General features: G+C 41.4%; 1 protein-coding gene across 3 annotated transcripts in view; it reads right to left on the bottom strand.

Annotated features, from left to right (window-relative positions):
- Positions 1-25,403, bottom strand: part of LOC141054238 (caspase-8-like) — a 221,199-nt gene that overhangs the window by 60,521 nt on the left and 135,275 nt on the right. The window contains exon 9 of one of the 3 annotated variants that reach the window (XM_073551483.1): positions 24,931-25,020. The exons of the other annotated variants lie outside the window; for them this stretch is intronic. Coding sequence (XP_073407584.1) covers positions 24,931-25,020 — 90 coding nt within the window. The remainder of the gene's footprint in view (positions 1-24,930; positions 25,021-25,403) is intronic. 3 annotated transcript variants of the gene reach the window in all.

The raw sequence follows: 25,403 nt of genomic DNA, 5'->3' as shown, positions 1-25,403 counted from the left end.
TTGCCCTTGGCCGAATTCACGCTGAACAATAGAGCTAGTTCTGTCACTTTGATGTCACCCTTTTTCTGTAATTTTGGGTTTCATCCTCGATTCTCTTCAGGGCAAGTGGAATCTTCATCCTGCCCAGGTGTGGACACTGTGGTTGAGAGAATGCAGCAGATATGGGACCAAGTGGTGGATAAGTTGTCACTCTCTCAGGAAAATGCCCAGAGATTTTCCAACCGGCATAGGACCAATGGTCCCCGGTTTAGAGTGGGTGATATGGTTTGGTTGTCGTCTAGGAATATTCCTATGAAGGTTGCATCTCCAAAATTTAAGCCAAGATTTATTGAACCCTATAAGATTTTGGAGATTCTTAATCCTGTTTCTTTTCGATTGGCTCTTCCAGTTACGTTCAAGATCCATAACGTATTTCACAAATCTCTGTTGAAGAGGTTTTTTGAGCCAGTGGTTCTTATGGCAGCACCTACTGACCCTGTGTTGGTTGAAGGCAATGTGGAGTATGAGGTAGAGAAAATATTGGATTCTTGTTTGGTTAGACGGAGACTCCAGTATTTGGTTAAATGGAAGGGTTATGGCCAGGAGGATAATTCTTGGGTCTCTACTTCTGATATTCATCCCAATAGATTGGTTTGTGCTTTTCACCGGGCCCAGCCTGATCGGCCTGGTGGTGTGGATGAGGGTTCGGTGACCCCTCCTCAAGGGGGGGTACTGTTGTGAGTTCATTTTCTGGTCTACCAGTCAGGCTCCCTCTGGTGGTAACAGGAGGTAGTGAGGCTGATTTAATCAGTAGAGATCTGCCACCAGATAATGAGGATGACGACTGGACCTCAGGATCTCAGATTGGATTTAAGACAGCCGATGCCCTACTCTGGTGCTGGTAATTCCTTCTGCTTGTCAGGTCTTGGTTCTCAGCTCTGTTCCAGTCAGCTCAAGCTAAGTTTCTCTGTTAATGTTCACACTTTAAAAACATATGCACAAAGGCGCAAGTTGCTACGTAATAGTGCCTGCAGCTGCAAATATGGACAAAAACCACCCAATTTGTCCAACAATAAGAGTCAATTAATAAAAATAAATTATTTGCGCTAGCAGGATAAAAACTGGAAAAAAAGGAAAATATATAGACAAACACAGTGCGCTTCTCCCCTTCTCACACAGAGGATAGCTTTCTGGTCTTTTTTGCGCTCACTAGCCAGTCACGTGGTTCTCCACGTGACCGTGACGTCACGCAAGGTCCTGCACGTTTTGCTACCTTGCCGGCTTTGAATCTATTTGCGCGGTCATATTCGCCGGGTGGCGGCGGTGGTCACACGACTAGACGGACGCTTGCTACCGGCCGGAGCAGCATCCATTACCTGCAGTTTCCAACCGAGCCTCAACGATCTAAAATTTGGCACCTTCAGTACTACCACTGTTCGTATCGCTACTTCTGCACTGGGACCCTGCTTGAGGAAGGAGTTCTCCATCAGTTCATAATTCATTGGAACGAAGGTACCGCTATATACATTTTGTGAACCAGCTTCACTGTGGTCATTTCCTTATAATTTTTGAACGGTACTATCCTCTGTGTGAGAAGGGGAGAAGCGCACTGTGTTTGTCTATATATTTTCCTTTTTTTCCAGTTTTTATCCTGCTAGCGCAAATAATTTATTTTTATTAATGTTCACACTTGATTTAGTTGTTCTATTCAGTTTTTTGTGTGTTCAGTCAGCCCCGGCTTGGGCTGTGCTGAATTTCCACTCTTATTTATCTGTATTTGCCAATTTGCTTTTTGTCCCTTATTAGATTGGCCTCTTTTTGCTCTGTCTCAGAATATTTTAGAGTGCTGATATAGTGGGAGAAGTCTAGTGACTTCAGGGTTAATTTTGTTATCAGAAGTGTTGGACATTATTTTGAAGGGTTTTGGGTAGATTGCAGACAGTGTCTTTCCTTTCCTCTCCTTTCTAGTTAGTTTGGGCCATCGTTTGCTTAGCCTATTTTCCTACCTGTGTTTGTGTTTACATCTTGTTTCACCGTCAATACATGTGTGGGGGTTGTCTATTCCTTTGGGATCTGCTCTGGGGCAGTTAGATTTCCCTTTTCTTGCTTTAGGCTTATTTAGTCCTCCGGCCGTGACGAGGCGTCTAAGTTCATCGCAGGCACGCTCCACGGCTGCTTCTAGTTGTTGTGGTAGGATCAGGGATCTGCAATCTGCATAGTTACCAACCTCTCTGGTTTTTCTGGGATTAGCATGTTTTGGGTTTTTTTTTTCCTCCTCGGTGACCCATTCATAACAACCATCCCTACTCCAAATCTCCCCACACATTAAACAACCCCCATCCCCACTCCAAATCTCCCCACACATTAAGTACCCCCATCCTCACTCCAAATCTCCCCACACTTTAAATAACCCCCATCCTTACTCCAAATCTCCCCACACATTAAATAACCCCCATCCCCACTACAAATCCCCCCCACACAAAGTATCCCTACTCCAAATCTCCGCACATATTAAATAACCCCCCATCCCAACTCCAAATCCCTCCACACACATTAAATCCCTCTATCCCCACTTCAAATCTCCCCACACATAAAATAACCCCCATCCCTACTCCAAATCTCCCCAAACATTAAGTTCCCCCCATCCCAAATCCCCACACACACATTAAATCCCCCCTTCCCCACTCCAAATCCCCACACACATTAAATAACCCCCATCCCTACTCCAAATCTACCCACACATTAAATAACCTCCATCCCCTCCAAATCTCCCCCACACATTAAGTACCCCATCCCTATTCCAGATCTCCCCACACATTAAATAACCCCCATCCCCACTACAAATCCCCCCACACAAAGTATCCCTACTCCAAATCTCCGCACATATTAAATAACCCCCCATCCCAACTCCAAATCCCTCCACACACATTAAATCCCTCTATCCCCACTTCAAATCTCCCCACACATAAAATAACCCCCATCCCTACTCCAAATCTCCCCAAACATTAAGTTCCCCCCATCCCAAATCCCCACACACACATTAAATCCCCCCTTCCCCACTCCAAATCCCCACACACATTAAATAACCCCCATCCCTACTCCAAATCTACCCACACATTAAATAACCTCCATCCCCTCCAAATCTCCCCCACACATTAAGTACCCCATCCCTATTCCAGATCTCCCCACACATTAAATAACCCCCATCCCTACTCCAAATCTCCCCCCACATTAAATAACCCCCCATCCCCACTCCAAATCCCCCCCCACACTAAATACCCGCCATTCCTACTCCAAATCTTCCCACACATTAAATAACCCCCCTTCCCCACTCCAAATCACTCCACACACATGAAATTCTCCCATCCCCACTCCAAGTCCCCCCACACATTAAGTACCCCCATCCTTACTCCAAATCTCCCCACACATTATTTACCTTAATCTTCAGTGGTTTCTTCAGCTCCAGAGTGGAGCACTTACCACGGATGCTCTTCATGCTTCTTGGCGCCAGCGAGTGAGGTCAGCAACGAGATCACATGACCTGATCATGCTGCTGACGTCGCTCTGACCCGGTGATCAGAGCTTCAATAATACTCGTGTCTGTACAGACGCGAGTACAATTGATCTTTGAGAGCCGGTGCGCGGCAGCTTCTCTGTGCCGGCTGTCAGCTTGACAGCCGGCACAGAGAACGTCCGACTACCAGTCCAGGGGGTGGCAAAATGCAGCCACTGGGAGAGACACTGCTTACCGCCGCATTAGGTTGCCCAACTATGCCCCCTGCCGGCTGCGCCCGGGCCACATGCATGCCCCGGCTGACCCCCCTAGATACACCTCTGGCTATAGCCATTAGGTCCTGAATGTGGTTTGTTAAGCAACTGGAGAACATGTGTCATCATAGTTTTCACAGTTTTTCTTGCAAAATACTAGAAATGGGAGAATCAATTTGCAGGACTCCAGTCCATCGGCCAAGTCAGCAAACTCTGACCTCTGAATGGGAGCCCTGCAAATCTCCTTCCTCGCACATTCCTGGCTCTTTTTTGATTATCCGTGCTGGTGCGACGATGTGTGTGCGTCACGCCGCAATTATGACATCATGCCAAGCCAGCTAATCAATAAGAAGAACCGGACATGCCATAAGGTAAGGAGATTTGCAGACCTTCTGCCCAGCAGTCAAAGATTACTGACCTAGCCAAAGGACCAGAGTCCTGCAAATTGATTCTTCCATGTCTACAAAATATTCTCTTGCAATTAATCTTGCTATAAATCTATTCTCCTCACAGCCATACTTGGTTTTGAAAGCCTACAGATTGCATTCTTGCCTTAAATGGTTTGTCATGTGAAAAAAATGCTGCTTAATCAATAGATGATGGCATATTAAGCAGTTTCACAATTGGATGCATTTAAAAAAGTTGCTGTGCGGAAATAAACTTATAATGGTGTCTCTGATTAAGCCTGTGTAATTGCCTATGTCTAACCACTGTGACAAAGTCACTGACAAAGTGCTGGAGAGGAGATAACTTTCACTGAGGCTATTCATTTCAGTGATTTGAAACCCAGAAGTTTCCTCCAGCCTTTACCTTTTGAAAGGGGTGTGGAACGTCGGCTCACTTAGCTGCTCCACAAGGTAGACACAGTCACACGTGGGTTAAAGTCTCTGGGTGGTTTATTTTATCATAAACCCAAAATGGTAAAAGAAAAACAGCCTTTCTGGCTCAAAAGGAAATAAAAAGTTAATAAACAGTCTTGCCCAGCACTTCTGAGCCAACACGTAGCTCTCACAGGAGCGTCAGCCTAGAGGCTTGCTTGCCTCCACACAACACAGACCACAGAAAAAAAAACTGTCTGGACATTTATTTCCCCAGCCACACCCTTGAGGTGGAGATATGGTGAATAGCCATCCTGCCCATCTCTTACCTAGTCACCTAAAAACCCGCCATGGCCGCTTAACTCTTTCAGTTAGGTCCATATATATTTGGACAGAGACAACAATTCTCTAATTTTGGTTCTAGACATTACCACAATGAATTTTAAACAAAACAATTCAGATGCAGTTGAAGTTCAGACTTTCAGCTTTCATTTGAGGTTATCCACATTAAAATAGGATGAAGGGTTTAGGAGTTTCAGCTCCTTAACATGTGCCACCCTGTTTTTAAAGGGACCAAAAGTAATTGGACAGATTAAATAATTGTAAATAAAATGTTCATTTCTAGTACTTGGTTGAAAACCCTTTGTTGGCAATGACTGCCTGAAGTCTTGAACTCATGGACATCACCAGACGCTGTGTTTCCTCCTTTTTGATGCTCTGCCAGGCCTTCACTGCGTTGGTTTTCAGTTGCTGTTTGTTTGTAGGCCTTTATGTCTGAAGTTTCGTCTTTAACAAGTGAAATGCATGCTCAATTGGGTTGAGATCAGGTGACTGACTTGGCCATTCAAGAATATTCTACTTCTTTGCTTTAATAAACTTCTGGGTTGCTTTGGCTTTATGTTTTGGGTCATTGTCCATCTGTAGTATGAAACGACGACCAATAAGTTTGGCTGCATTTGGCTGGATCTGAGCACAGAGTATGTGTTATGAATGGGTCACCGAGGAGGAGAGCAGGTCCAGGCTAAGCCACAGAAAACCAGAGAGGTTGGTACCTAAGCGGATTGCAGACCCCTGATCCTATCCACACAACTAGCAGTAGCCGTGGAGCATACCTACGATGATCCTACAGTCATGTGTAAAAGTTTGGGCACCCCTATTAATGTTAACCTTTTTTCTTTATAGCAATTTTGGTTTTTGCAACAGCTATTTCAGTTTCATATATCTAATAACTGATGGACTCAGTTATATTTCTGGATTCAAATGAGGTTTATTGTACTAACAGAAAATGTGCAATCTGCATTTAAACAAAATTTGAGCGGTGCAAAAGTATGGGCACCCTTATCATTTTCTTGATTTGAACACTCCTAACTACTTTTTACTGACTTCCTGAAGCACTAAATTGGTTTTGTAACCTCATTGAGCTTTGAACTTCATAGCCAGGTGTATCAAATCATGAGAAAAGGTATTTAAGGTGGCCACTTGCAAGTAGTTCTCCTATTTGATTCTCATATGAATAGTGGCATCATGGGCTCCTCAAAACAACTCTCAAATGATCTGAAAACAAAGATTATTCAGCATAGCTTTTCAAGGGAAGGATACAAAAAGTTGTCTCAGAGATTTAACCTGTCAGTTCCCACTGTGAGGAACATAGTAAGGAAATGGAAGAACACAGGTACAGTTCTTGTTAAGCCCAGAAGTGGCAGGCCAAGAAAAATATCAGAAAGGCAGAGAAGAAGAATGGTGAGAACAGTCAAGGACAATCCACAGACCACCTCCAAAGCCCTGCAGCATCATCTTGCTGCAGATGGTGTCACTGTGCATCGGTCAACAATACAGCGCACTTTGCACAAGGAGAAGCTGTATGGGAGAGTGATGCGAAAGAAGCCGTTTCTGCAAGCACGCCACAAACAGAATCGCCTAAGGTATGCAAAAGCACATTTGGACAAGCCAGTTACATTTTGGAAGAAGGTCCTGTGGACTGATGAAACAAAGATTGAGTTGTTTGGTCATACAAAAAGGCGTTATGCATGGAGGCTAAAAAACAGCATTCCAAGAAAAACACTTGCTACCCACAGTAAAATTTGGTGGAGGTTCCATCATGCTTTGGGGCTGTGTGGCCAATGCGGGCACCGGGAATCTTGTTAAAGTTGAGGGTCGCATGGATTCAACTCAGTATCAGCAGATTCTTGACAATAATGTGCAAGAATCAGTGACGAAGTTGAAGTTACGCAGGGGATGGATATTTCAGCAAGACAATGATCCAAAACACCGCTCCAAATCTACTCAGGCAATCATGCAGAGGAACTATTACAATGTTCTGGAATGGCCATCCCAGTCCCCAGACCTGAATATCATTGAACATCTGTGGGATGATGTGAAGCGGGCTGTCCATGCTCAGCGACCATCAAACTTAACTGAACTGGAATTGTTTTGTAAACAGGAATGGTCACAAATACCTTCATCCAGGATCCAGGAACTCATTAATAGCTACAGGAAGCGACTAGAGGCTGTTATTTTTGCAAAAGGAGGATCTACGAAATATTAATGTCACTTTTATGTTGAGGTGCCCATACTTTTGCACCGGTCAAATTTTATTAAAATGCAGATTGCACATTTTCTGTTAGTACAATAAACGTCATTTGAATCCAGAAATATAACCGAGTCCATGAGTTATTAGATATATGAAACTGAAATAGCTGTTGCAAAAACCAAAATTGTTATAAAGAAAAAAGGTTAACATTAATAGGGGTGCCCAAACTTTTACATATGACTGTATATGCCTCGGAAAAGCCGGAGAGCTAACTAATCCTAAAGCAAGAAAGGGGAAATCTAAACTGCCCCAGAGCAGACCCCAAAGGAATAGATAGCCCCCAAACATATATTGTCGGTGAGACAAGATGAAAACACAAACACAGGCAGGAAAATAGACTGAGCAAATGATGGGGCCCACACTGACTAGACAGGAACGGAAAGGAAAGACACTGTCTGCAATCACGCAAAAAACCCTGCAAAAAGTCCAACACGTCTGATGCAAAAACACTGAAGTCACACGACTTCGCCCCCCACTATATCAGCACTCTGGTATATTCTGAAAGCAGAGCAAAAAGAGACCAATCTAACAGGGGATTAAAACTGGCACAAGCAGTAACATATGGGCGGTGATTTAGCACAGCCCCAGGCAGAGCTGGCTGACCCGCACCAAGAAGAGATGGACAAAACCATATCAAATGCAAACAGAATAGCAAATAAACCACTTAGCTGAAAATGCAGGGACAGAGCTGGAAAAATCAGACCTCAGGAGGAACAGGAAGCAAATCACCAGCAGGGATAGAGGGAGTCAGCTGTCTTAAATCCCAATCTGAAACCCCAGATCTTCAATCGTCATCATCATTATCAGGTAGCAAGCCTCTGTCAATCAGAACAGCTCCATTACCTCCAGTAACCACCAGAGGGAGCCCATAAAGAGAACTCGCAACCCTTCTGTCGATCTGACCAGCTCCACTACCTTCTGTAATAACCAGAGGGAGGCCAGAAAGTGAATTCACAACAGTACCCCCCCTGAGGAGGGGTCACCGAACCCTCATCCACGCCACCAGGCCGATCAGGATGGGCCCGGTGAAAAGCACGAACCAATCTTTCGGCATGAATGTCAGAAGCAGAGACCCAAGAATTATCCTCCTGGCCATAACCCTTCAATTTAACCAAGTACTGGAGTCTCCGTCTTGCCAAACAAGAATACAATATTTTCTCTACCTCATATTCCACATTGCCTTTAACCAATACAGGGTCAGGAGGCGCCGCCATAGGAACTACTGGCTCCACAAACCTCTTCAACAAAGATTTATGAAACACGTTATGGATCGTAAACGTAACTGGAAGAACCAATCGGAAAGAAACGGGATTAAGACGCAACCTTCATAGGAATATTCTTTGAAGACAACCAAACCATATTACCCACGTTAAACCGGGGCCAATGGTCCTATGCCGGTTGGAAAACCGTTGGGCTTTTTCCTGAGAGTGGGACAACTTATCCACCACTTGGTCACAAATCTGCTGCATTCTCTCTACCACAGAGTCCACACTTGGGCAGGCCGAACATTCCACTTGCCCTGAAGAAAATCGAGTATGAAACCCAAAGTTACAGAAAAAGGTCGACATCAAAGTGGCAGAACTAGCTCTATTGATTAGTGCGAATTCGGCCAAGGGCAAAAATGAGATCCAGTCATCCTGATCAGCAGATATGAAACATCTCAAATAGGACTCCAAAGTCTGGTTTGTTCTCTCAGTCTGCCCATTGGTCTGAGGATGAAATGCAGAGGAGAAAGAAAACTGAATTCCCAGTTTGGAACAAAAAGCTCTCCAAAATCTGGAAACAACCTGGACTCCTCTGTCCGACACAATGTTCTCAGGAATCCCATGCAACCGAACCACCTGTTGTAAAAACAAGGGCACCAACTCAGAAGAAGATGGCAACTTTGGGAGTGGTACAAGATGGACCATCTTAGAAAATGTATCACAAATCACCCAGATAACAGTCATTCTCTGCGAGACAGGAAGATCGGAAATAAAATCCATTGAGATATGGGTCCATGGCCTTCTAGGCACCGGCAGGGGCATCAACAATCCACTAGATCGAGAACAGGGCTTGGACCGAGAACAAGTCCCACAGGACTGCACAAAATTCCTGACATCACGAGATAAGGCAGGCCACCAAAATGACCAACTCACCAAATCTCTGGTACCAAAAATACCTGGATGACCAGCCAACGCGGAGCAATGAATTTCAGACATTACTCTTTTCCTCCACTGGTCAGGGACATACAATTTTCCCATGGGGCAACGTTCAGGTTTGTCCTCCTGAAATTCCTCCAGGGCATGTCTCAAATCAGGTGAAATGGCAGAAAGAACTACACCCTCATTTAGAATGGTAGTAGGCTCGGTCACATCAAGAGAATGCGCAAAGAAACTCCTAGAAAGGGCGTCCGCCCTAAAATTCTTAGTGCCCGGAAGAAGAGACCACAAAATTAAAACGCGTGAAAAACAAGGCCCACCTAGCCTGTCTAGAATTCAAGCGTTTGGCTGATTCAAGATAAATCAAATACTTTTGGTAGATGAGGACCACAACTTGATGTCTAGCTCCCTCCAACCAATGTATCCACTCTTCAAATGCCCATTTCATGGCCAACAATTCCCGATTCCCCACGTCATAGTTGCGTTCAAATGGGGAGAATTTTCGATAAAAGAAGGCACAGGGATTCATCTTAGAAGTCACCGGATCTTTTTGGGACAAAACGGCTGCTGCACCAATCTCAGAAGCATCTACCTCCACCTGAAATGGAAGTGAGACATCAGATTGCTGTAGAACCGAAGCAGAAGTGAATCTCCACTTAAGCTCCTGAAATGCATAGACTGCCTCTGGAGACCAATTGACCACATCAGCGCCCTTTTTGGTCAAATCAGTCAGTGGTTTAACAATACCAGAAAAATTACTTATAAATTTATGGTATAAATTAGCAAAACCCAAAAACTTCTGGAAAGCCTTCAAAGAAGTGGGCTGAACCCAATCATAAATGGCCTGTATCTTGGCTGGGTCCATTTCAATAGCAGACCGGGACAAAATGAATCCCAAAAATTAAATCCTCTGTACACCAAAGAGGCACTTCGATCCCTTAACATACAAAGAATTTTCCCTCAAAATCCGGAACACAGTCCGGACATGTTCCACATGAGAATCCCAATCACTGGAAAAGATCAAAATATCATCAAGATAAATGATCAAAAACATCCACAAAGTCCCGGAAAATATCGTTCATAAAAGATTGGAAGACAGAAGGGGCATTAGTGAGCCCAAAAGCCATCACCAGGTACTCAAAATGTCCCTCCGGAGTATTACACGCTGTCTTCCATTCATCCCCGTGCTTGATGCGAACAAGATTATACGCTCCCCTGAGGTCAAGCTTGTTAAACCAACAGGCACTTTTAACTCTGGAAAACAAATCAGAAATCAGGGGGTAACGGCTACTGATATCTAACAGTGATTTTGTTAAGGGAACGATAGTCAATACATGCAGGGCCGTAACTACAACCGGGGCAGCCGGGGCACTGCCCCGGGGCCCCAACCACCCAAGGGGCCCCAAACTGATGGTAAAAAATTGTATTTTAATACTTTAATTTCTCATAAAATACCCAGCTCCTATATTATTCGAATTTAAAGTTAATAAAAATAACGAAAAGATCCATGAAAGTGCAAGAGTAAATGTTTTTTGTTCGTTTATACTTTAAACGGGGAAACGCTATTTCGCTTAGTAACAGGAGCTCTATGGCAGAGAGTAGACTGTTAGCTGATAGTGTGGTGTCGCGCCAGGCGGTGACTCAGCCAATAGTTCATAATAATATAAAAACAAGTGGTGTTTACCACGTCCAGGAGGAACAGGCTGCTCTGATATTTTCAACTATTAAGATTATCCTGCGTTACAGCAGCTTTCTGACCATTTGATTACTGGCGCTAGCAGTGAATAACATAAAAAGCGCACTCCTTCAAGCTACTTTCAAACATACTAGCACGTAACTGATGAAGGTCTATATCGACCAAAACGTTTTCTGGTACTACAATAAACTGCCTCACCAAGCATTAAGTTGAGTGCCAGGTTTTCATTTTATCATATATGGTTTGGGAACCTAACTTGGCACCACTACAGTAGTGCACACGGTGTTTTCTACTCAGCCAATAGTTCAGGCAGCGGCCGCGACATGCACTGACACTGAGGTCTTGTTTACCCCAACTGCTGAACTGCTCATTGGCCATTGCTCATCGGTCAGCGACCAGTGTCGGATCGTCAGTGCAGTCTGTGTTGCATATAGTAGTTGTAGTGTGTGTGTAGGTAGATAGTATTTAGTATTACCGTATTTTCCGGCGTATAAGACGACTGGGCGTATAAGACGACCCCCAACTTTTCCAGTTAAAATATAGAGTTTGGAATATACTCGCTGTATAAGACTACCCCTCTTCTACGGTATGATTCCCATTGTGAACCCCACACAGCCCTTCATACAGTATAATGGCCCCTACATCTCTTCACACTGTATTATGGCCGCCACACAGCCTTAAAGGGACACTGTCACCAGGATTTTGCCATCCCATCTGATAGCAGCATAATGTAGAGATAGAGACCCGGATTCCGGCGATGTGTCACTTACTGAGCTGCTTGCTGTAATTTTAATATAATTACTGTTTTCCCTGCCTCATATTTAGCAGTAAATGAATGTGCTGGACTATTTGATTAGCCCTACAATGTTAATCTCAAACTGACTGAACACCGATTTTATGAAAACTACACTGAGCAGCCCAGTAAGTGACACTGGTGACAGTGTCCCTTTAAATCGCCCTCCATAAAGTATAAAGGCTTCCTCATAGTCCTTCAAGTATTATCATGCCCCCCACAGAGCCCTCCCAGTATCATAATGGCTTCCACATAGTATAATTGGCTCCATATATTATAGTGCATCACCCAGTCACCCATTATAATGCACCATCATAGTGCTTCATATAGTATACTGCACCCCCATAGTCCTCCATATACTATAAACATGGAGAGGGGTGATGTGCCAGCATCGTGTGGAGGGGGGTGGAATATGGGGATTGGTATGCGCCAGCACCGTGAGGGGGTAGGTGACATGGAGAGGGGTTTGTGCCTGTGTCAAGATGGGGGGGGGTTGGGGGAGTACAGGGGGCAAACTTTCCTGTCAGACAATGTCACCCGGAGGACATGAGACTCTCATTTCAATAATATCCAGGAGCACTGCCAGCTGTCAATGAATGGAAACCTGCACTGGCCTGAAGAGTCTCATAGCACAAGATATGTAACAATATGTTAGTCTGGAGATCACAGAGAGTAGGCAAGGCAGGCACAGTGCACACTGTAAAAAACTCTCAGCATTGAGAGGAGACAGTCTCAGCAGACACAAATATCTCTGTGACAAACTGTGAGAAGCCCTGCCCCTCTCCAGTCTGCAGGTCTATACTGCTGAGAGGGGGAGGGGAGGAGGTCAGGAGGAAGTCTCCATAATCACACATTCCTCCCGACTCCGGGTCATGCAGTATCTATCTTCTCAGTGTGTCATCTGCCTCTTGTTTTCAATAATCAGAGCTGTGTACAACCCCCACTCAGTCTCTCCTCACAACCAGGAGGGAGCAATAGTGACTGCAGTACCTGTGGTCGGGGGTTGTAGTATTTGATGTCTGGCACCTGCTGGGGGAGGCAGAAATGTCAGCTCCAGTCGCTCTCCTCCTGGAGAGAGCGGCTGAATTTAAAACTTGCATCATAAACAAAATCTATTAAAAGTCTTGTGGAACGTGGTGAAGCCTGTGTGTTGTATACAACAATGCGTAGCAGGCTTCACCACATTCCGCACAACCTCTAGTAATTGAAATGTTGAGGGACCCCACTATGAAGTTTTGCCCCGGGGCCCCGAAGTTTATAGTTACGGCACTGAATACATGGCCTTAATGAACCATCTTTCTTGGCCACAAAAAAACCCACCAGCACCTAAAGGTGAAGAGGATGGTCTAATATAACCCTTCTCCAACGACTCCTTGATATAAGATTGCATAGCATCATGTTCGGGTACCGATAAATTGAAAAGCCGACCCTTGGGAAATTTACACCCGGGCATTAACTCAATTGCACAGTCATAACTCCTATGAGGAGGCAAAGACGCAGACTTACTCTCACAAAATACATCAGAAAAATCAGCCAAATAGTCAGGAATATCATGAGACTGGGGAGAGGTGGAGAAAACAGGAGTGTCACTAAGAACACACTGACAACCCCAACTCACCACAGACACAGATATCCAGTCCAAAACAGGATTATGAGTTTGCAACCAAGGAAAACCCAGAAAAATAGTATCATGCAAATTGTGCAACACCAAAAATTTACAATTTTCTTGGTGGTGCGGGGCGACCCGCATTATCACCTGGGTCCAAAACTGGGGTTTATTCTCCGCCAAACGAGTAGCATCAATACCCCTCAAAGGGATAGGAGTCTGCAGGGGTATCATGGGAAAACCACAACGTTTAGCAAAGTTCAAATCCATCTGATCCAAAGCTGCTCCTGAATCTACAAAAGCCTTAGTGGAAAGTGTAGACAAGGAGCAGATCAGGGTAATCGGCAAAAGAGACTTAGACTGTACACTATCCACCGCAAATGTGTGAGCAAAACGCTTTTCTTGTTTAGGGCAGACAGAAATAGTATGAGAGGCGTCTCCACAGAAAAAACACAGCTTATTACGCCTTCTAAACTCCTGACGTTGCGACCTAGACAAAACTATCACATTGCATGGGTTCAGACGTTCATTCGAAAGGCGGCAACGCCTCTCGTGTAGTTTTACGTTCACGTAAACGCCGATCAACTTGAATGGCCAATGACATAGAATGGTTTAGACCAGAGGGAACAGGAAATCCCGCCATAACATCTTTTATGGTTTCTGCCAAACCCTTCCGAAAGAGAGCTGCTAGGGCATCGTCATTCCATTTAGTAAGGACCGCCCACTTTCGGAATTTTTGACAATATAACTCTGCAGAATCCTGACCCTGGTTCAATGCCAATAAGGTTTTCTCAGCTTGAGCAATAGCATAAGGTTCATCATACAACAACCCCAAGGCTTGAAAAACACATCCAAATTAGCCAGAATAGGATCTCCGGGTGTCAAAGAAAAGGCCCAATCCTGGGGATCGCCGCGCAGCAGGGAAATGACAATTTTAACCTGCTGCACAGAGCTCCCCGATGAGTTAGGTTTCAAAGCAAAAAATAGTTTACAATTATTCTTAAAATTCAAAAATTTAGACCGATCCCCAAAAAACACAGTAGGGATTTTTGGTTCAACAGCAGATGATTGAGCGAGATAGGCAGAAATTCCCCGCACTTCAGCAGCGAGCTGCTCAACACGATCAGACAATTGCTTAGTCTCCATTTAGAAAAAAAAAAAATCTCCTCCTACAGCCCCAGAAAAAAAGAGGAAAAAATATATATATATATATATATATATATATATATATATATATATATATATATATATAAAATCCTGACACTTTTTTTTTCTTTTAATTCTCTCCTTCTTTGGAGTACCCTAGAGTCTACAGTTAGGCTGGTGATTCTGTTATGAATGGGTCACTGAGGAGGAGAGCAGGTCCAGGCTAAGCCACAAAAAAACAGAGAGGTTGGTACCTAAGCGGATTTCAGACCCCTGATCCTATCCACACAACTAGCAGTAGCCGTGGAGCGTACCTATGATGATTCTAGATGCCTCGGCACAGCCGGAGAGCTAACTAAGCCTAAAGCAAGAAAGGGGAAATCTAAATTGCCCCAGAGCAGACCCCAAAGGAATAGATAGCCCCCAAACATATATTGTCGGTGAGACAGCCCCCAAACATATATTGTCGGTGAGACAAGATGAAAACACAAACACAGGCAGGAAAATAGACTGAGCAAATGATGGGGCCCACACTGACTAGACAGGACTGGCTGACCCGCACTAAGAAGAGATGGACAAAACCAGATCGAATGCAAACAGAATAGCAAATAAACCACTTAGCTGAAAATGCAGGGACAGAGCTGGAGAAATCAGACCTCAGGAAGAACAGGAAGCAAATCACCAGCAGGGATAGAGGGAGTTGGCTGTCTTAAATCCAAATCTGAAACCGCAGATCTCCAATCGTCATCATCATTATCAGGTGGCAAGCCTCTGTCAATCAGATCAGCTCCATTACCTCCAGTAACCACCAGAGGGAGCCCAGAACGGGAACTCGCAACCCCTCTGTCGATCTCACCAGCTCCCCTACCTTCAGTAATAACCAGAGGGAGGCCAGAAAGCGAATTCACAACAAGTATGGCTCTGAATACCTCAGAATTCATTCGGCTGCTTCTGTCCTGTGTCACATCATCAATAAACACTAGTGACCCAGTGCCACTGGCAGCCATGCATGCCCAAGCCATCACACTGCCTCCGCTGTGTTTTACAGATGATGTGGTATGCTTTGGATCATGAGCTGTACCACGCCTTTGCCATACTTTTCTCTTTCCATCATTCTGGTAAAGGTTGGTCTTGGTTTCATCTGTCCAAAGAATGTTCTTCCAGAACTGTGCTGGCTTTTTTAGATGTGTTTTTTTAGCAAAGTTCAGTCTAGCCTTTTTATTCTTGATGCTTATGAGTGGCTTGCACTGTGCAATGAACCCTCTGTATTTACTTTCATGCAGTCTTCTCTTTATGGTAGATTTGGATATTGATACGCCTACCTCCTGGAGAGTGTTGTTCACTTGGCTGGCTGTTGTGAAGGGGTTTCTCTTCACCATGGAGACTATTCTGCGATCATCCACCACTGTTGTCTTCCGTGGGCGCCCAGGTCTTTTTGCATTGATGAGTTCACCAGTGCTTTCTTTCTTTCTCAGGATGTACCAAACTGTAGATTTTGCCACTCCTAATGTTGTAGCAATTTCTCGGATGGATTTTTTCTGTTTTTGCAGCTTAAGGATGGCTTGCTTCACCTGCATGGAGAGCTCCTTTGACCGAATGTTTCCTTCACAGCAAAACCTTCCAAATGCAAGCACCACACCTCAAATCAACTCCAGGCCTTTTTTCTGCTTAATTGAGAAAGACATAACAAAGGGATTGCCCACACCTGTCCATGAAATAGCCTTGGCGTCAATTGTCCAATTACTTTTGGTCCCTTTAAAAACAGGGTGGCACATGTTAAGGAGCTGAAACTCCTAAACCCTTCATCCAATTTTAATGTGGATACCTTCAAATGAAAGCTGAAAGTCTGAACTTCAACTGCATCTGAATTGTTTTGTTTAAAATTTATTGTGGTAATGTCTAGTACAAAAATTAGAAAAATGCGAAAAGGAGATGAATCCAGCGAGCCAAGTTTAAAGTACATAAAAAATCTTCTTCTTTATTTCAAACGTAGATTAAAAATATTTATCCATAGCAGCATATTATAAATATAGGCAGAAATAGGAAAAATTACTGCTGTAAAGCGCACGGCAAGACGCTTTTCGGCTAAACCTTTATTATTGCCATAATACACATTGCTATTTTTCTGGGATATAAGAAGGAAAAGATCCTAAGATAGGTGGTGCTATAGTTGATTAAACGTTAATAGATCACACTTGTGAGCATCAACCTATAAGATTAACTATTTAAAAACAAGTGTTAACCCTAACAAAAGCTAATATGCTAGCAGTAATTTTTCCATGTATTTTACAAATATTTTACAATACATGATATAACAGAATATATATACAGAGATTTTTTTCTCATGTTATCCTCCACAATACTTCCATAATATAATTTTTACTCAAAAAATATATATTTATGAACTTAAGACAGAGCAGGTTATAATTATTAACATAAGAATCATAATTTTAGGATTTTTAATATATTCTAATTAAATCTTGTCTATTGTTCAAGCCAATTGGCATCCTAGTTTCCAAAGTAAAAATCCAAGCAGATTCCCTGTTAAGTAGTTTACGTTTTCTATCGCCCCCTCTGGTAGACAGTGTTACTAACTCTATTGCTTTAAACCTGAAGCAATCAAAATTGCCTGAATGATATTGTGAAAAATGCCTGGAGACCGCTGATGGATTGAAGCTGGAGGGGTTAATAGCATCAGAAATGTGTCTTCTGATTCTTTTCCTCAGTTTTCCCGTTGTACAACCTATATACTGTTTACAACATGATGTACAGTCAATCAAATATACTACGTAGGTGGAATTACAGTTCAAAAAACTGTTAATAGGATATTCTTTGTTGCTATGGAATGAGGAAAATTTGTTGATTTTATGTGCATATTGACAACAAGTACATCTCTTATTTCCACTTTTAAAAAACCCCTTTAGATTCAGCCAGGTGTCACTGGTTTCCAGCGAGGAATTCAAATACAGACTAGGCGATAGTTTATCCTGCAAAGTGGGTGCTTTTTTTGCTACGTAAGTAATTTGGTTTTCTGCAATAATTTGTTTTAGTTTTGGATCCTGGCTTAACACTGGAATATATTACTTTATAATAGAGACTATGTTGTTATACTGAAGACTATATGGAGTAGAGAAAAAATTTTTTTTATTATTTGGAAATTGTGATTTTTTTGTTGTTTTTTTATTTATTATTAGATCCTTTCTATCAATATCCTTGACTATTTTGGTTGCTCTCTGTAACATCCAATTTGGATATCCTCTATTTTTTAGTCTCATATTAACTAATTCCTGTGCATTTTTATATGTTTTTGGATCAGTCGAATTTCGTTTATACCTTATAAGCTCTCCTATGGGGATGTTTTTTATCACATGTTGAGGATGGCAAGAATCAGCTGCCAGTAATGTATTTTTGGCAGTGCTTTTGCGGTAGGGGCTAATAAAGATTTTTTTGTTGTCATTTTCATCTACACCTGCTGTTTATGTGACATCTAGAAAATTCACTGAATTTTTATTCCAAAAATGTGTAAAGGCTAAGTTGAAATCATTCACATTAATGCTGTTTATAAAACTGGAGGCTTCCTCCTGTGTTCCTTTCCATATAATGACTAAGTCATCTATATAACGCCCTGTCCACACCAGGCTTTTAGAAAAAAGGTTGGAGTCAGCATATAGGACCAATTCCTCCCATCTGGCCATAACTAAATTTGCCAGAGATGGGGAGAACTTGGCCCCCATGCTGACTCCAGTCTTCTGCAGAAAAAATCTGCTATTAAAAGAAAAATAATTGTGACTGAGTAAAAACCTTACTGCCATTACCAAAAAATCCTTAATTTCTATAGCATAATTACTAAATGTTTCTAAGTGATAAATTAATGAATCTATGGCCACCCCATGAGGGATCAATGGATATAATGAAACCACATCACTTGTAATCCAGGAGTATTGATCATCCCATATAAAATTTTCTATCATGGTAACTAAAGCTTTAGTATCTCTGATGTAACTAGGGATTTCTTTCACCAGAGGCTGTAAGTAATGATCCACCCATTCTCCTAATCTCTCTCCCAAAGATCCAATACCTGCCACTATAGGGCGTAGTGGAGGTGGAAATACATCCTTATGGACCTTAGCGAGGGAATGGTAAATAGGAACAATTGGACAGGTGACATGTAAATAGTCAAATAACCTCTGTGTTAGAGCCCCATTGAATAAGCCCTCCTCTAGCAATGCTTTAAGCTCCCCATTAAATTCAATAGTAGGATCATAGAATATTTCTTGATAGGCATTAGAATTCTAAAGGTCTAATAAATTCAACTTTTCATACAATCCTGCATTAAGAATAACCACTCCTCCCCCTTTGTCAGCCTCACGTACTAACAGATCTTTATTACTTATTAAATCCTTTAGAGCCATTCTTTCTTTTGTAGATAAATTATTTCTATTTATAGGGTTGTTTCTAATTTCTTTATCCAGCTCTATAAGTTCACTTTCCACCAGCTCCTGGAAAGAATCCAGGACTGGTGGTCGTGACCTCAGGGGATAAAATTGAGGATTTTTTGTATGAAAGGTTGAATTCAGATCTATATAACTATCTGTGCTTTCACATTGTAGTTTTTTTTGCAGACAAAAGTGTTTTTTGTTCTTCATAGGACAACATGATATCTTCATCTATAATAGGCATATCATCATATAACTTTGTAACATTATCATCAGAAGAATGACATTTAATGGTAAAATTGCGTGCCAATTTGTTAACATCTAGCAAGGTTTTATACAAATCAAAGTTATATGTCGGACAATAGCCTAGTCCTCTATATAACAAGGAAATTTGATCTTCCGTTAGTATATAACTAGAGAGGTTCCATATAGGAACCTCTAATACCTCCGATTTTTGTTCCTTTGCGGATTTCTTCTTGCTGGCACTATGGTGTTTCCGCCCGCCTCTTTTCCTCCGTTTTTTGAAACCTTTCTAGAATAAAAAGTCCTTTGTTGAATTCCAGGATTGTATACGCCGTCATTTTCTTCAATAGAAGTCAATAAAGATGAAGAATCCAAAGTGTCCTCTGTAGAATTGTATGAAGAGGAATCTGAACTTTTATTCCCATCTGAGAAAGTCACTTTGTTTCTATTCTGTGTATACAGATTTTTCTTTAATGTAGGGCGTGGATAGGATTGCCAATTATAGACTTTATTTTCTTTGTAGTCTTTCAGATCTCTTTCAAACTTTCTTTTCTTAATATCTGTAATATATATTTACTCAAAAAAATATATATTTATGAACTTAGGACAGAGCAGGTTATAATTATTAACATAAGAATCATAATTTTAGGATTTTTAATATATTCTAATTAAATCTTGTCTATTGTTTAAGCCAATTGGCATCCTAGTTTCCAAAGTAAAAATCCAAGCAGATTCCTTGTTAAGTAGTTTACGTTTTCTATCGCCCCCCTTTTGAGTAAAAATTATATTATGGAAGTATTGTGGAGGATAACATGAGAAAAAAATCCCTGTATATATACAGTGCCTACAAGTAGTATTCAACCCCCTGCAGATTTAGCAGGTTTACACATTCGGAATTAACTTGGCATTGTGACATTTGGACTGTAGATCAGCCTGGAAGTGTGAAATGCACTGCAGCAAAAAAGAATGTTATTTCTTTGTTTAATTTTTTTTTAAATTGTGAAAAGTTTATTCAGAAGGTCATTTATTATTCAACCCCTCAAACCACCAGAATTCTGTTTGGTTCCCCTAAAGTATTAAGAAGTATTTCAGGCACAAAGAACAATGAGCTTCACATGTTTGGATTAATTATCTCTTTTTCCAGCCTTTTCTGACTATTTAAGATCCTCCCCAAACTTGTGAACAGCACTCATACATGGTCAACATGGGAAAGACAAAGGAGCATTCCAAGGCCATCAGAGACAAGATCGTGGAGGGTCACAAGGCTGGCAAGGGGTACAAAACCCTTTCCAAGGAGTTGGGCCTACCTGTCTCCACTGTTGGGAGCATCATCCGGAAGTGGAAGGCTTATGGAACTACTGTTAGCCTTCCACGGCCTGGACAGCCTTTGAAAGTTTCCTCCCGTGCCGAGGCCAGGCTTGTCCGAAGAGTCACGGCTAACCCAAGGACAACAAGGAAGGAGCTCCGGGAAGATCTCATGGCAGTGGGGACATTGGTTTCAGTCAATACCATAAGTAACGTACTCCACCGCAATGGTCTCCGTTCCAGTCTAGCCCGTAAGGTACCTTTACTTTCAAAGCGTCATGTCAAGGCTCGTCTACAGTTTGCTCATGATCACTTGGAGGACTCTGAGACAGACTGGTTCAAGGTTCTCTGGTCTGATGAGACCAAGATCGAGATCTTTGGTGCCAACCACACACGTGACATTTGGAGACTGGATGGCACTGCATACGACCCCAAGAATACCATCCCTACAGTCAAGCATGGTGGTGGCAGCATCATGCTGTGGGGCTGTTTCTCAGCCAAGGGGCCTGGCCATCTGGTCCGCATTCATGGGAAGATGGATAGCACGGCCTACCTGGAGATTTTGGCCAAGAACCTCCGCTCCTCCATCAAGGATCTTAAGATGGGTCGTCATTTCATCTTCCAACAAGACAACGACCCAAAGCACACAGCCAACAAAACCAAGGCCTGGTTCAAGAGGCAAATAATCAAGGTGTTGGAGTGGCCTAGTCAGTTTCCTGACCTTAACCCAATTGAAAACTTGTGGAAGGAGCTCAAGATTAAAGTCCACATGAGACACCCAAAGAACCTAGATAACTTGGAGAAGATCTGCATGGAGGAGTGGGCCAAGATAACTCCAGAGACCTGTGCCGGCCTGATCAGGTCTTATAAAAGACGATTATTAGCTGTAATTGCAAACAAGGGTTATTCAACAAAATATTAAACCTAGGGGTTGAATAATAATTGACCCACACTTTTATGTTTAAAATTTATTAAAATTTAACTGAGCAACATAACTTTTTGGTTTGTAAGATTTATGCATCTGTTAATAAATCCTGCTCTTGTGTGAAGTTTGAAGGCTCTAACTTATTTGCATCTTATCAAACCTGCTAAATCTGCAGGGGGTTGAATACTACTTGTAGGCACTGTATTCTGTTATATCATGTATTGTAAAATATTTGTAAAATATATGGAAAAATTACTGCTAGCGTATTACCCTTTGTTAGGGTTAACACTTGTTTTTAAATAGTTAATCTTATAGGTTGATGCTCACAAGTGTGATCTATTAACGCTTAATCAACTATAGCACCACCTATCCAAGGATCTTTTCCTTCTTATATCCCAGAAAAATAGCAATGTGTATTATGGCAATGATAAAGGTTTAGCCAAAACGCGTCTTGCCGTGCGCTTTACAGCAGTAATTTTTCCTATTTCTGCCTATATTTATAATATGCTGCTATGGATAAATATTTTTAATCTACGTTTGAAATAAAGAAGATTTTTTATGTACTTTAAACTTGGCTCGCTGGATTCATCTCCTTTTCGCATCTATTGTTGGCAAGAGCTCCTGTCATTTATCCGTTGCTGAGAGCCTATACAGTATAGCAGCTTATCTTTTGAACCAACTGGGTAAGCTGGCATTTTTTCTTTATTGTTCCATGAGAGTTTTTTTTGCCGTGCCTACCCTTATTAGGCAGAAGATTGTAATGATTGAACTTTAACATGAATGCAGAACAGACAATTTTGGATGTGGATGATTATGCCAATAGACTAGACAGATCTGCACAGATCTTTAAAGCCAGTAATGTGAACAGGGTGCAACTTCCTGATGAATTGTCCACCATTATAAAAATTCTGGAACATAAAATGAGCAAGGAAGTAAAAACTTGGTGGAATCATAACTCTCTAAATGTATATCTTGAAAAGGAGATGATTCCCCGCGGATTAAGATTACGGAAAAAAGCTACAGCTCATTTCAGTGAGGAATTCCAGAGAAAATGGGAGGACATTCTCAGCACATGTTCCTTGAAGCTTATTCAACTGATTATCAAGGAGGAGGAAGTTTAGCTAGCTTCCATACAGACAGATATCAAAGATCTTAAAAATGATCTGGCTAAATTTTCACAACATCTGGACTTTCAAAAATTACAAGACAAAATGAAATCAAACTTGGTTAAATTGGAAAATTCTATTACAGATATTAAGAAAAGAAAGTTTGAAAGAGATCTGAAAGACTACAAAGAAAATAAAGTCTATAATTGGCAATCCTATCCACGCCCTACATTAAAGAAAAATCTGTATACACAGAATAGAAACAAAGTGACTTTCTCAAATGGGAATAAAAGTTCAGATTCCTCTTCATACAATTCTACAGAGGACACTTTGGATTCTTCATCTTTATTGACTTCTATTGAAGAAAATGACGGCGTATACAATCCTGGAATACAACAAAGGACTTTTTATTCTAGAAAGGTTTCAAAAAACGGAGGAAAAGAGGCGGGCGGAAACACCATAGTGCCAGCAAGAAGAAATCCGCAAAGGAACAAAAATCGGAGGTATTAGAGGTTCCTATATGGAACCTCTCTAGTTATATACTAACGGAAGATCAAATTTCCATGGTATATAGAGGACTAGGCTATTGTCCAACGTATAACTTTGATTTGTATAAAACCTTGTTAGATGTTAACAAATTGGCACGCAATTTTACCATTAAATGTCATTTTTCTGATGATAATGTTACAAAGTTATATGATGATATGCCTATTATAGATGAAGATATCATGTTGTCCTATGAAGAACAAAAAACACTTTTGTCTGCAAAAAAACTACGATGTGAAAGCACAGATAGTTATATAGATCTGAATTCAACCTTTCATACAAAAAATCCTCAATTTTATCCCCTGAGGTCACGACCACCAGTCCTGGATTCTTTCCAGGAGCTGGTGGAAAGTGAACTTATAGAGCTGGATAAAGAAATTAGAGACAACCCTATAAATAGAAATAATTTATCTACAAAAGAAAGAATGGCTCTAAAGGATTTAATAAGTAATAAAGATCTGTTAGTACGTGAGGCTGACAAAGGGGGAGGAGTGGTTATTCTTAATGCAGGATTGTATGAAAGGTTGAATTTATTAGACCTCGAGAATTCTAATGCTTATCAAGAAATATTCTATGATCCTACTATTGAATTTAATGGGGAGCTTAAAGCATTGCTAGAGGAGGGCTTATTCAATGGGGCTCTAACACAGAGGTTATTTGACTATTTACATGTCACCTGTCCAATTGTTCCTATTTACCATTCCCTCGCTAAGGTCCATAAGGATGTATTTCCACCTCCACTACGCCCTATAGTGGCAGGTATTGGATCTTTGGGAGAGAGATTAGGAGAATGGGTGGATCATTACTTACAGCCTCTGGTGAAAGAAATCCCTAGTTACATCAGAGATACCAAAGCTTTAGTTACCATGATAGAAAATTTTATATGGGATGATCAATACTCCTGGATTACAAGTGATGTGGTTTCATTATATCCATTGATCCCTCATGGGGTGGCCATAGATTCATTAATTTATCACTTAGAAACATTTAGTAATTATGCTATAGAAATTAAGGATTTTTTGGTAATGGCAGTAAGGTTTTTACTCAGTCACAATTATTTTTCTTTTAATAGCAGATTTTTTCTGCAGAAGACTGGAGTCAGCATGGGGGCCAAGTTCTCCCCATCTCTGGCAAATTTAGTTATGGCCAGATGGGAGGAATTGGTCCTATATGCTGACTCCAACCTTTTTTCTAAAAGCCTGGTGTGGACAGGGCGTTATATAGATGACTTAGTCATTATATGGAAAGGAACACAGGAGGAAGCCTCCAGTTTTATAAACAGCATTAATGTGAATGATTTCAACTTAGCCTTTACACATTTTTGGAATAAAAATTCAGTGAATTTTCTAGATGTCACATTAACAGCAGGTCTAGATGAAGATGACAACAAAAAAAATCTTTATTAGCCCCTACCGCAAAAGCACTGCCAGAAATACATTACTGGCAGCTGATTCTTGCCATCCTCAACATGTGATAAAAAATATCCCCATAGGAGAGCTTATAAGGTATAAACGAAATTCGACTGATCCAAAAACATATAAAAATGCACAGGAATTAGTTAATATGAGACTAAAAAATAGAGGATATCCAAATTGGATGTTACAGAGAGCAACTAAAATAGTCAAGGATATTGATAGAAAGGATCTAATAAATAAAAAAAAACAACAAAAAAAAAAAAAATCACAATTTCCAAATAATAAAATTTTTTTTTTTTCTCTACTCCATATAGTCTTCAGTATAACAACATAGTTTCTATTATAAAGAAATATGTTCCAGTGTTAAGCCAGGATCCAAAACTAAAACAAATTATTGCAGAAAACCAAATTACTTACGTAGCAAAAAAAGCACCCACTTTGCAGGATAAACTATCGCCTAGTCTGTATTTGAATTCCTCGCTGGAAACCAGTGACACCTGGCTGAATCTAAAGGGGTTTTTTAAAAGTGGAAATAAGAGATGTACTTGTTGTCAATATGCACATAAAATCAACAAATTTTCCTCATTCCATAGCAACAAAGAATATCCTATTAACAGTTTTCTGAACTGTAATTCCACCTACGTAGTATATTTGATTGACTGTACATTATGTTGTAAACAGTATATAGGTTGTACAACGGGAAAACTGAGGAAAAGAATTAGAAGACACATTTCTGATGCTATTAACCCCTCCAGCTTCAATCCATCAGCGGTCTCCAGGCATTTTTCACAATATCATTCTGGCAATTTTGATTGCTTCAGGTTTAAAGCAATAGAGTTAGTAACACTGTCTACCAGAGGGGGCGATAGAAAACGTAAACTAAACAGGGA

Source organism: Dendrobates tinctorius, unplaced genomic scaffold (assembly GCF_039654945.1).
Source record: "Dendrobates tinctorius isolate UK_male_01 unplaced genomic scaffold, ASM3965494v1 ptg000177l, whole genome shotgun sequence".
Taxonomy (NCBI): domain Eukaryota; kingdom Metazoa; phylum Chordata; class Amphibia; order Anura; family Dendrobatidae; genus Dendrobates; species Dendrobates tinctorius.
Note: the sequence above shows the minus strand (reverse complement) of the source record. Positions and strands in the feature narration are given on the sequence as shown.